At 36.5% G+C, this 11645-nt stretch overlaps 1 protein-coding gene across 3 annotated transcripts; it reads right to left on the bottom strand.

Annotated features, from left to right (window-relative positions):
- Positions 1–648: 648 nt before the first annotated feature.
- Positions 649–4588, bottom strand: LOC118750201 (leukotriene A-4 hydrolase-like). Of its 3 annotated transcripts, XM_036484926.1 has the most exons (7): positions 3961–4115; positions 3836–3876; positions 3500–3753; positions 3271–3422; positions 2047–2785; positions 1660–1967; positions 649–1583 (listed from the first exon to the last, which is right to left on the bottom strand). In XM_036484926.1, exons 3-7 carry the CDS (start codon positions 3659–3661, stop codon positions 1055–1057), a joined length of 1890 nt encoding a protein of 629 aa, XP_036340819.1. In that variant the 5' UTR covers positions 3662–3753; positions 3836–3876; positions 3961–4115; the 3' UTR covers positions 649–1054. The 3 variants fall into 3 exon arrangements, with proteins under 3 accessions (XP_036340819.1, XP_036340820.1, XP_036340818.1); XM_036484927.1 differs by lacking the exons at positions 3836–3876; positions 3961–4115 and adding an exon at positions 4511–4588; XM_036484925.1 differs by lacking the exon at positions 3836–3876.
- Between the last annotated feature and the right edge of the window lie 7057 nt (positions 4589–11645).

The raw sequence follows: 11645 nt of genomic DNA, 5'->3' as shown, positions 1-11645 counted from the left end.
GCACAGTGTAAGTTATGTATTCAATTTCAAGCATTTTAATATTTCCAAAAAAAAGGAAAGTAAAATTACAAAGCCATTCAACAAAACCCTCAACAGCAACGTAGGTAAATACATGTTTAGGAAGGAACTACAACAAAAATGTAAGCATGTCGGAGCTGGGGTTGGGTAATATGTAGTTGCAATATAAGAAAGAACTAATTCAAAAAACAAAAAGAAACCCAAAACATTAGGCACAAAAAGTTTGCATAAATTCGCGAAATCATTAAAAAAGTCATTTGCAGTAACTAGGCAAACGTTTAAAAAATAATAATTAAACTGTAAAATCATTAATAAATGTGTACATCCAAAAATCAGCAAAACATATAATATTTTTTTTTTGGAAATTATCCTGCAGCCGGTAGTTATAATATTTGATATTAGAAGAACAAATGTAATTTGAAACAATTACAAGAAAATAAATAGTAAAAATAATGAACGAAAAAAAACACTGCAACCAAAATATATAAAACAAGAAATTGAATCATTAATAATAAAGATAAATCATGAATACAATGAAATGCTAGCCGATTACAATGATTTTCAGGCGTTTGAAATAAATAAGAATAAAACAATTAAAAAAAAAAATAAATAAATAAAGCACACGAAATGAATACTAGAAATCAGCCTAAAAGTAATAATGGCTAAGCATGGAACAGAAAGTCATCTTGTTATAATCATAGTTTTGCTTATTTTTTAATAAAACACTAATATTAAAATCAACAGGCCCAAAAAAATTTTGAAATAGACGAAGGACAACAATCCATTTAGGGTGATATGGAAAATTTGTGATATGGATTTAAGTGAAGGGACCCAACAGCATTTAGAGTACCATAACTCATGCCGCACTCCTTTTCCTCGAATCATCCGGTTTGCAGTCTAAAAAAGATGTGCTTAGGCTTTCCACGATCTTATTTGCGTTATGATCTAGATGCGTGCTGGTATATAATTTGCATGGTTTCCAATAAGCACATCATGAAAATGCGTAAAAATCTGCCATCATCTAAAATAAATTTTCTTATTTGCAGTTATCTACTATGAAAAGCAGCACACAGTGTAAGAGCATTGTCAAATAATTTGAACTAATATCCGTCGCGCACTCCCTCTCGATTGTATGCGCACAGACCGCCATCATTTGATCCTTGACACGCTGGAAGCTTTCAATTGCAATAGGCTTAGCCTCGGCCCATTGGCCTAGGTCACGATAAATTGGACGACAGAATTTCATGCGGAAGTTCGAGTTGGCAAATGCAATGATTTCTTCGATACGCTTCAGCAGTCGTGCTCGGATAACTAAGCGCAAGACGCGGAAGCGCATTTCGGCATTCTTTGTGCTCTTCAAATTGTATGTGCTCTCAAGCAATTCGATTTTATCCTCATTTAACTCGACTATTTCTTGGCATTCGATTAATCTGCCTAGAAAATCAATTAGTTGAAGAGAAGAAATGGACTTAGTGATTTGCGTGTCGAGGCGTAGGTCAGCAGTGGACTTGGTGCTCCACAATACGGCCAATTGCTTTGAGACATTTGCAAGTGTCTCATCGAATCTGAAATGTTTCAACAAAATACATATGTATGAAATTATTGTTTAAGTTTAACACCTATGTATATTAATATGATTACTTTGGAATTATTGGCGGCAGTCCCTCCTCGATTTCGGTTAGCTTATCCTTCTTATCGGTTTTATTGAAGTAATCATACAAGGCAGCTTTGAAATCGTCAGTCACAACCGATTTGTTGGCATACTGTTGCAAGTAGCTGCGTAGGAATGGCTCAAACACTTCAGGTCCACCAAGTAGATCTTCGATGTACCGCAGGAATGTTGAGCCTTTGATGTAGGGCACGCTGGAAAAGGCATCGTAGGGGCCGCAGTTAGATAGATCCACAACTAGCTTTGTCAGCTCCGGGCTATTAGCTAATTGTGTGCGGATCTGTGGGAGAGATATTAAAAAAGGAGTAGTAAGTATAAAAAATGTAGGAGCTTTTATTTCAAATGATTTTTGTACTCACGCACTCCTGCAAATCGGTCAGATTGCGCAGCATATGAAAATCACGCTCCTTATTGCCTTGCATGCGTCCCACAATTTTCGTTTCAACGAATACAGTGAATCCCTCATTCAACCAGAAATGTTCGAAGTTTTTATTCGTAACCAAATTACCAGTCCAGCTATGCGCAATTTCATGTGCCACTACATCTGCCAAAGACTTATCACCGGCCAGCAATGTGAGCGTCACAAAAGTAAGGCAAGGGTTTTCCATGCCCCCAAAGGGGAATGATGGCGGCATAACCAGCAAGTCATATTGTTTCCAAACATATGGGCCACAAATGTCCGATGCAGTCTTCAACATCTGAGCAGTTTGTGAGAATTCCTCAGCACTAGCGTCTACAATACCGGCCTCTGCCCAGACATTGGAATTGGCACCCAATGGACGAGAAACGAGATCTCCAATGGCAATGGCTAATAAATAAGCCGGTATGGGCACTTCTTGCTTGAATGTGGTTACACCTGCTTCTTTTTTCTCAATTAAGGCGCTCATCAGTGCAGTTAGTTCCTTTGGATGCTGTACGGTGGCTTCGTAAGTAAATTTCACGGCTGGTGTATCCTGGCATGGCAGTACGGAACGTGCATGAATCGCTTGACACTGACTAAACAGATAAGGGTGCTGTTTGCCTAGAGTCTGCTCTGGTGTGAGCCACTGCAGGGCGCTAGCGCGATTAGAAGTCTCATAGTCTATGCGTACAAGAAGGCTGTTGTGAATGAAAGGTTGTGAGTTTAAACATAAGTTAAATTCATCATTTGCAGAATTAGTCACACACTTAATGGTAAGTATAAACTATGCATACACATATATATGTATGTAGGTATATAAGTACAGTGTATATATATATATCGACTATATGTATAAGAAAATAAAACTTTAGAAGCCTTTTAGGAGCATTTTTTTCTTTTTGAATTTATACACGATGGTTTACCGTCTAAAGAACTTTTTTTCGTAAACATATAAAACTATATTTTCGATTATCATGAGAAACTATAACTTGTCTTAACACATATGTTCAATGCATAAAGCGATAAGCTCACTTGATTTATGAATAAGAATTTATGGAGGTGTTGACTTTTCAGGGCTAAAGATAAGTTTGCCGTGGCTACTGCAACACTTAACTAACTACTGTATGCTAAAATTAAATCGGTGTTCCCGCTAAAAACTTTAAAAGTGTATTTTTGTACTTACTCTCCCTCAGCTGTACCTTCCGGCAATTCCAAAGTCAACTTAGCACCAATATCCTCTACAGGATCACTGGCAAAGTAGTTTATTGGAATAGATGAGCCGCCGTTACATAAAATAGATGCATTATTAACGGTGATGTCACGCACATCCAACAGCTAAGCATAAGTAAGCAATTTATTGAAAATACAACAGAATTAAATATACATGTGTTAGCAGACACGACCACACTTACAATAGCAGGCAAGTTGGTCTCCAGTACATTGAAGTGGTGCGTCACACTGCCTAAAAGCTTTGTATTCGCAAAATCTACTGTCCACTTAAGTGCACTGTGTTTGGTGGTGATGCGCTCGGGCTCCGAGTAGGAACTGGGATCTACTTTCCCCAAACGACCCATATTGCGTTGCTGAAGTGCGGGAACAAATGAAGTGCCACCGGTTTTGCGTTGTTTCAAAAGGCGTTTCTGCGTGCTCACTGAACGTGTTATAGCTGAAAATACAGTAATTTATATGTATAATTTAGGTCTGCACGAAATCCAAAAAGTTCTACTTCAGATGTTTAATCAACATACTCCTTATCTGGTAATAATGTTAATCTTATCACGTCTATTGGCTGCGTCCGTTTCGGTAAAATGCAGTATTGCACAATTAAATTAAATACTATTGCTACTTCTTTTTATACGATGAGAACATCTACCTCAAAACGAGTGGGCGTTTCAAATTGACCAAAATAAATTTATTCCTACGATATGATCAGAGTAACACAACTAAAACTGGAAAAAGTTTGTAGCCACGACATGAATGAAGTTAAAAGAGTAAATCAATAAAAACAAAAAAATTAAAGAATGCAGTCAAAGAAATAAAACTCGATTGGTCAAATAATTGCGTTACCAGACAGCATACATCTCCATGATTCATGTTTGTACAAATCGATATAAATAAATGAATCAAGGCGTATTTAACAAGGTGGTGTTGGCCGTATATAAGTAAAAAATTACACTAACAAATTATACGCTGATGTCCGTACTGTCATTGGTATGAGTTACAACAAACACATCATTTTGACGTAATGGCCTCCACGGCGAAAAACTCAGCTGTCGCCCCAACACCACCTTGTTTAATACACCTTGAAATGAATTTAATGAAATGAATTGTACGCAAAGATTACCAACTATAACTTAAATAGAGCATAATCATACAAAAAGTAATGTATTTTTTATATAATAAATATAATATAATATAATTACACTGTATGGTGTTTTTGTTCTCTGCTTCAAATTATTCAAACTATAATCGAGCACCTAGCTATCGATATGATATCGAGTACCGGTTTTACTGGAGAGGCGCTACGCTACTTTGTGTTGTTCGGCCTACAAAGATTTGAGAAACTGCTTTTTAACTACAGTAAATGCGTGTATATACATAAGCATTAAATTTTTTAGATTTAAATATAATCTTATATAATATAAAAACTATTGCATCATTTATCATTAACACACCCATATTCGTTTCCACGGCAGTCGGGACTACGGAGCAACTCAGGTTTACATACATACGTACACACCAAGATACATTGAACAGGTAGTATCAGTAGAGCAGCTGATTTGATTTATTTTCAAATTATTTGGTCTCGAAAATGTCAAATATTTTTAATTTTTTCTCACAAAAATTCTGAATTATTAAAATCCATTTGCATGTGAAACCTTTTTCCATACAAAACAAGCGATTGAATAGCAGCTTTTGGAACGTTCGCCCAACTCAGCAGCACAACCGCTGATTACTGGCCCTTGTAAAGGATGGATCAATGCTTCGAGAAGCAAACAAATTTACTAGGAAAGAAAGTTGCATCAATTTTTATTTTGATTTAGAAGAAAAAATTCAGAACAGTTTTTGACACTTTCGATACCAGAAGCAACAACAAAATACACGCAAATGTTGTTTTTGCTCTACTGATACTACCTGTTTAATGTGCCTTGGTGTGTACCACTGTTCTGAATTTTTTCTTCTAAATCAAAGCGTGCCATGTGAAATACAAAAAATTATAAAAAATAAAAAATTGAAATTTTGTTCGTGAAGGCGGTGCAGGTCATTGTGGAAGAATACAAGTGAGATATCTTAGGGTTGACAGCTAGTTGACAGGGTGTTCAATATGGCGATGACAGTGTGAACAATATGGCAGCCAATATGGCATACAACACCGAATGGCCCGAAGTAGCCAAACTACGACCCGAATGAAACGCTTCGTGAAAATCCAGGGTTGCGAAGTGGTATTTTGTTGGAAAATATAAAAGCCAGGATTTTGTGCAGCGCCGAATTTTAACAAAAGAGGTTTTTGTGTTCTCAAGATGAACAGAAAAGGGTTGCTGTGCTGTTTCGTTTTAAGCTTATTTTAATCTTAAGGTATCTAATTAAATATTAAAAGGAGACAAAAATTAAAGCAAAAATTTAAAATATATGTACATATCTGAAAATTATAAATAAAATATATATTTTCACGAGAGACAAATTAAATAAAATGGGTTAACTTTAGGGGAAATATACTTATCAGATTGGGTCAGATAGCGCTTTTACGTTATAAATAAAAATAATTCCTACTTAAATTTTATATAATTTTGGTAACGTATTTCTAAGCTGACCCTGAGATCTGTGAAATAATACATATTTATGTGCATATATTGTGTTGATTATGCTCTAAATCGCTAAATAATTCTTGCAGCAATCAGCACCATTGGAAAGTGAAGTGACAATAGGCTGGTTTTCTTTATACAGCCCGTTTTAAATTCGTATTATTGTTATAATAAATTACAATTATTGTTTGTTTCCATTTCGGTCAACCGCGCAAATTATTTATTAAAAAAATGTCGTTTAAAAATAGCAATTTTGTTTACTTTTGAATAAGACTTTATCGAGTGCGCTATAAAGACAGGGGGATAAATGTTGTAAAGAAATATATGTTGAGTCTAATCGGTTTTTTGCTAATCCGGTTTTTGTGTAGGTATAAACAAGGTATATTAAAAAAATAAATCCCCATGAAAAAATATCGTTATTTTCGTATTTAAAATTAATCGGAATTTTATGGGGGGTTATAAAAACTCGTTTTAATTGAAACTTTGTTTTTTTCGGCTATATTTGTTATTATTTATTGGCCCAGATGCAAATATTGAATGAACTAACATATTTTAAATATTTACGGAACTACCATTTGTATGCAACCCTGCCTATCCTGTATTCAAGTAGATGTAATTCGAAAATTTTAAACGGATTTCTTTAAATCAACCTGAGCTGCGGACATATTGCGAATTCATTTTAAAACATTAACCACTACATTATATTAGTGTTAAATACTTTCAATTAAGAAACAATTCTTACTAGAAAATAAATATGAATCGGTTTATTTTAAATATTCCAATGTATATTTTTTGTTAATGCAGATAGTGCGGATTTAACGTATTTTATAACCGTTACATGGGGAAAAGAAATTTTAGGCAGATTGTTATTGACAATTTTTACATAATTTACGATTGCAATCAATTTCTTTCAAAACTATAATCTAAATGATTGCAAGTTGTATTTTTTACGATCAAAACAGATTCCAATATTAGGTATATTATGCAAATGCAATCCAATTTGATTTGAGTTATTCAGTTTTAGATACATTTATATTTCTGTGTTCGTATGGAATAGTAGTTTATGTCGGGAAGCTGGCTTTAGTATAATCCGGCATTCCCTTTATTATTTACAACACATGGAATTTTTTGATGACCCTTAACAAGAATATGGACGTGCAAGTATCGGAACTATTTCTTGCACGTTTATTTATCCAAAATTTCTTCAACGGCTCGGCGCCAGTGAGGGTATGCTGCGAATGCTGCATTATACTAAAACCAGCCTTTCGACATAAGCTACTATTCCATACGAGTGGAGCACGTGCGAATAGGGATGCAAATTTTCAGAGCCAACATCGATACATCGATATTTCGATGTATCGTAAACACTAAAGGCCGGTCCACATAGAACTTTCGCGTTGGCTTTGGCGTTGGCGTTGGTTTGACAGAACGCACGTTAAAAGTATGCTTGCTACATGTATGTTGGCCATCTTTTTGCTTTGTGTTGGCGTGAGCGTTGTCGAATTTTGGCTATGTGGACGGCTGCATTTGAATTCATGTATTCATAGTCAGCTGTTGAAGCGACGCCAACACCAACGCAACGCCAAAGTTCTATGTGGACGGGCCTTAACATCGATGCCGAAAAAAATCGCCCCAAAACTATCGATACATCGCTATTTTCCGATGTTTCTCTTTTTTAATAAGTATGTTACAGGTACTTCAAGATTTGCAGGTTTTTACAGGAAGCTGTTAACGTACGCCACCTTCCATAAGGTTTATTAATGGCGAAAACCGCTTTACCTGTAAAACCTGCAAATCCTGAAATACCTGGAACTGACTTAATGCTTGTTAAAATTGTAAGAAAAACCTAGTGTCCATCTAAACTGCTACACTGTTAACATTTCAATGGGTGGTTTCTTGAATTTAATCAGATTTCCTTCCAATGTCATAATAGATTTGCTGTTTACGAGCAGATAATACTTACACTCACCTTAAGTCGTGTTGAAATACTGTAACTACGTCATGGAAATCGCCTATGTTCAACGTTGCCAATTGCTTTTATTAGGTGCAGGGCTGCCATCACCCGTATTACGCTTACCCAAAGGGCTCTGTCCCACAGTCAGTAATTATCACGATATTTGGATCGCATTCCATATTGATGGATTGATGGATCGCGCACGAATGCTACATGTTCAATATTTAGCGCGTCAGTATTTCCATATTGTTTTTTGCTGAACGCTTATTATGACGCAAGAAAATATTTTTATTTTGTACGTATAATTTACAGATAATGCATTTCGCTAGCTTAGAGTGAAAAGTTGCTAAGTCCACTTGTTATGAAAACTCATATTTTTATATAGGAGGCTAGAGAAATTGAATACGCATAGTTTCGAAAATTATAAAGGTACTTCTTTTATTTTTTCCTCTTCATAAGCCCTAAAAAGAAAATTTGCTAAGTCCAAAAGAGGCACCACAAATCCGATAAGGCCAAAATAATACGACATCTTTTAATAAATATCGAATCCTTCTGATTCTTAAGGCCCGTCCACATAGAACTTTGGCGTTGCATTGGCGTTGGCGTCGCTTCAACAGCTGACTATGAATACATGAATTCAAATGCAGCCGTCCCCATAGCCAAAATTCGACAACGCTCACGCCAACACAAAGCAAAAAGATGGCCAACTCTCAACTTTTCGTGTGCGTCGCTCGTCAGCTGTTGCAAATAAATAAAATTATGTGAAATATGTTTCCTTTTTAATCAAGTGCGGGCAAGAAATATCGTTTTTAATGCAATTATTTATATGAAATATTAATTTATCTGTCGTTAGTATGTTAATTTAGGGGCCCAAGGATTTGCTGCCAAGCGTTCATTGTAGCAAGCATACATTTAACGTGCGTTCTGTCAAACCAACGCCATCGCCAAAGCCAACGCGAAAGTTCTATGTGGACCGGCCTTTATGGAGTTTTGCTTTGCTTTAAACGCGCAAAATGTTTGATTCAAAGTCTTGCGAAATAGTTAAAGAAAATGGCTATAGGAAGATTTTTTCCTCTCCTGTAAAATTTTTAAAATGGGACTTAGCAACTTTTCTTTCTAAGCTAGCGATTTATTATTTATGACAATTATTTTAAGATTTGTTCAATTTGTTTTGAAAGATTTTAAGCCCCGAGAGTGAAGGCAGAGCCGATGTTTACATTATGAGAGTAAAAGATGTACTAAAGAAATGTATGGATCGCGTTTTGAAAGTGCTACACGTTCAATATTTATTGACGGTTTTGCGATCCGCGATCCAAATTTCAAAATTTTTTAGAAATTTTGCGATATGGATCACGATCCATCAATACTGCATACAACACCGTCAATAAATATCGCGATACTTGGATCACGTCAATAAATAGTGACCGTGTGACAGAGCCCAAAGAATATAACATAAAGATGTGAACGCAATGGCAATTTTGAACCGAAACTAAAGTCGATGTTTAAAACATCGTTAAAATTGACATCGATATATCGCCAATTTTACGATGTTGAGTAATTTTCAAATATCGATGGTAAACATCGGTTTTTTGGCCGATGTTATCGATGTTTCAGAAATTCGATGCATCGTTTGCATCCCTACGTGCGAAATGCGGATTTTCCCAGTTGCAGTACAGCAGTAACTCGACATCTTCCTTACCAACCGCTCTGTCCTCTATGAGCTTCTTAATGTAACTGCAAATAAAAGATGAAAATTTGAGAAAAAATATTATCACAGCGTTTCACTTGTAGCGTTTCACTCTTGTAGTATATTGGCTATCAAGCACCAGAAAATTTCCATCACGCATGCCATATGCCACAGATTGTCGTGGATCAATTAAAATACTGTCGTCACAGCTTTTTGGTACTCCAGTAACTGGTGTGTCTATGGCGGAGTTATGTGGAGCTGTTGCATGACTAAAATCAATTTGGACTCTTTGAGAACTGGCTTGTTTGTTGCGCGCTATTGACATCAAATGTATGCAAATTAGATTTCCAAACGGGCAACTGTTGAATACAGGAAAAAATGTATTTTATATGGTTCCGCTAAAGTGCACTACTACCGTGTATAAATTGGCCGACCTTCTAATAAATCATGCAATCTTATTGTATCGTCATCGCCGCCAGTCACCAAGAAATTTCCACTTGGGTGAAATGCAACATCATTCTCCGCGACGAATGCACTGTATTAGCTCGCCTTCAGCTTTGACAAATATCTTAAAGGCCCGTCCACATAGAACTTTGGCGTTGCGTTGGCGTTGGCGTCGCTTCAACAGCTGACTATGAATACATGAATTCAAATGCAGCCGTCCACATAGCCAAAATTCGACAACGCTCACGCCAACACAAAGCAAAAAGATGGCCAACTCTCAACTTTTCGCGTGCGTCGCTCGTCAGCTGTTGCGAATAAATAAAATTATGTGAAATATTTTTCCTTTTTAATCAAGTTCGGGCAAGAAATATCGTTTTTAATGCAATTATTGATATGAAATGTTAATTTATCTGTCGTTAATATGTTAATTTAGTGGCCCAAGGATTCGCTGCCAAGCGTTCATTGTAGCAAGCACACTTTTAACGTGCGTTCTGTCAAACCAACGCCAACGCCAAAGCCAACGCGAAAGTTCTATGTGGACCGGCCTTAACGCGGTTACAACTTAACGCTAAAGCCATCAGATTGCCGTCTGGATGCCATGCCAGCTGTCGTCCCATACCTCTTCCCCCGGTGAACGTTCGCATACATTCGCCTGAAAATGTATCGCAAATTCTTAACTTGTCGCCGCACGATGAAATGAACTTACCATTAGGGCTGAATTTTGCTGCGCGCACCCATTTGTGTGTATTTTGAACCAGTATTTTGATGGCTGTTCGCCATTTTTCTAGTCTGCAAACGAATAAGCTGACGAAGAAGCAAACAAATTCAAGCACATTGTTGCATTCTACCGTACATTTTAAAAGCTTTAAAATCTTAAAACATATGTGAAAAACTTTTATAATCTGAATATTTCTAATGTCGCAATCAAAACCAAATTTTATAAATAGCATTTGTAAAAAGCAATCATCTAATATTTTTCAAGTTTTTGGGCATATATGTTACCATTTGAACAACAAATACAACCAAGTTTTAAGAGACTATTTAATGCAACTCAGGTCGAAAAAGCGCACTTTATACCAAAATAAGCAACTCTAAAAAACAGATGATCGCAGCTGTGGCCCAGGATGACGTCTATTGCTAAGATATCTCACTTGTATTTGTACACAATGGTAAAAACTATGGCATTCTTAAGGCCCGCCCACATAAGGCCCGTTTACATACAACTTTGGCGTTGCGTTGGCGTTGGCGTCGCTTCGACAGCTGACTATGAATACATGCATTTATATGAAAGTCTCCATATAACCAAAGTTGGGCAACGCCAACGCCAACACAACGCAGAAAGATGGCCAACTCTCAACTTTTCGCGTGCGTCGTTCGTCAGCTGTTCTAAATAATCAAAATTATGTGATTTAATTTTCATTTTTAATTAAATCCGGGCAAGAAATATAGTTTTTAATGCAATTATTGATGTAAATTTTTTATTTATCTGCCGCTAGTGTGTTAATTTAGTGACCAAAGTATTCTCTGCTACGCGTTCATTGTAGCAAGCACGGGCGTTACTCGCGCTGCTGTCAAAGCGACGCCAGCGCCAACGCAACGCCAAAGTTGTATGTGGACGGGCCTATAGAACTTTGGCGTTGCGTTGGCGTTGGCGTCGCTTCAACAGCTGA

This window comes from Rhagoletis pomonella, unplaced genomic scaffold, assembly GCF_013731165.1.
Source record: "Rhagoletis pomonella isolate Grant_MI unplaced genomic scaffold, Rhpom_1.0 Rhpom_scaffold_00168, whole genome shotgun sequence".
Classification (NCBI taxonomy): Eukaryota; Metazoa; Arthropoda; class Insecta; order Diptera; family Tephritidae; genus Rhagoletis; species Rhagoletis pomonella.
The sequence above is the reverse complement of the archived record's forward strand: the minus strand, read 5'-3'. Positions and strand labels throughout refer to the sequence as shown.

Coding starts and splice junctions, on each gene's coding strand:
- LOC118750201 (XM_036484927.1), bottom strand. CDS start 3,661: ATGGGTCGTTTGGGGAAAGTAGATCCCAGTTCCTACTCGGAGCCCGAG. Junction 1,968..2,046: donor TGACCGATTTGCAGGAGTGC/GTGAGTACAAAA, acceptor TCTCTCCCACAG/ATCCGCACACAATTAGCTAA. Junction 1,584..1,659: donor CTGCCGCCAATAATTCCAAA/GTAATCATATTA, acceptor GAAACATTTCAG/ATTCGATGAGACACTTGCAA.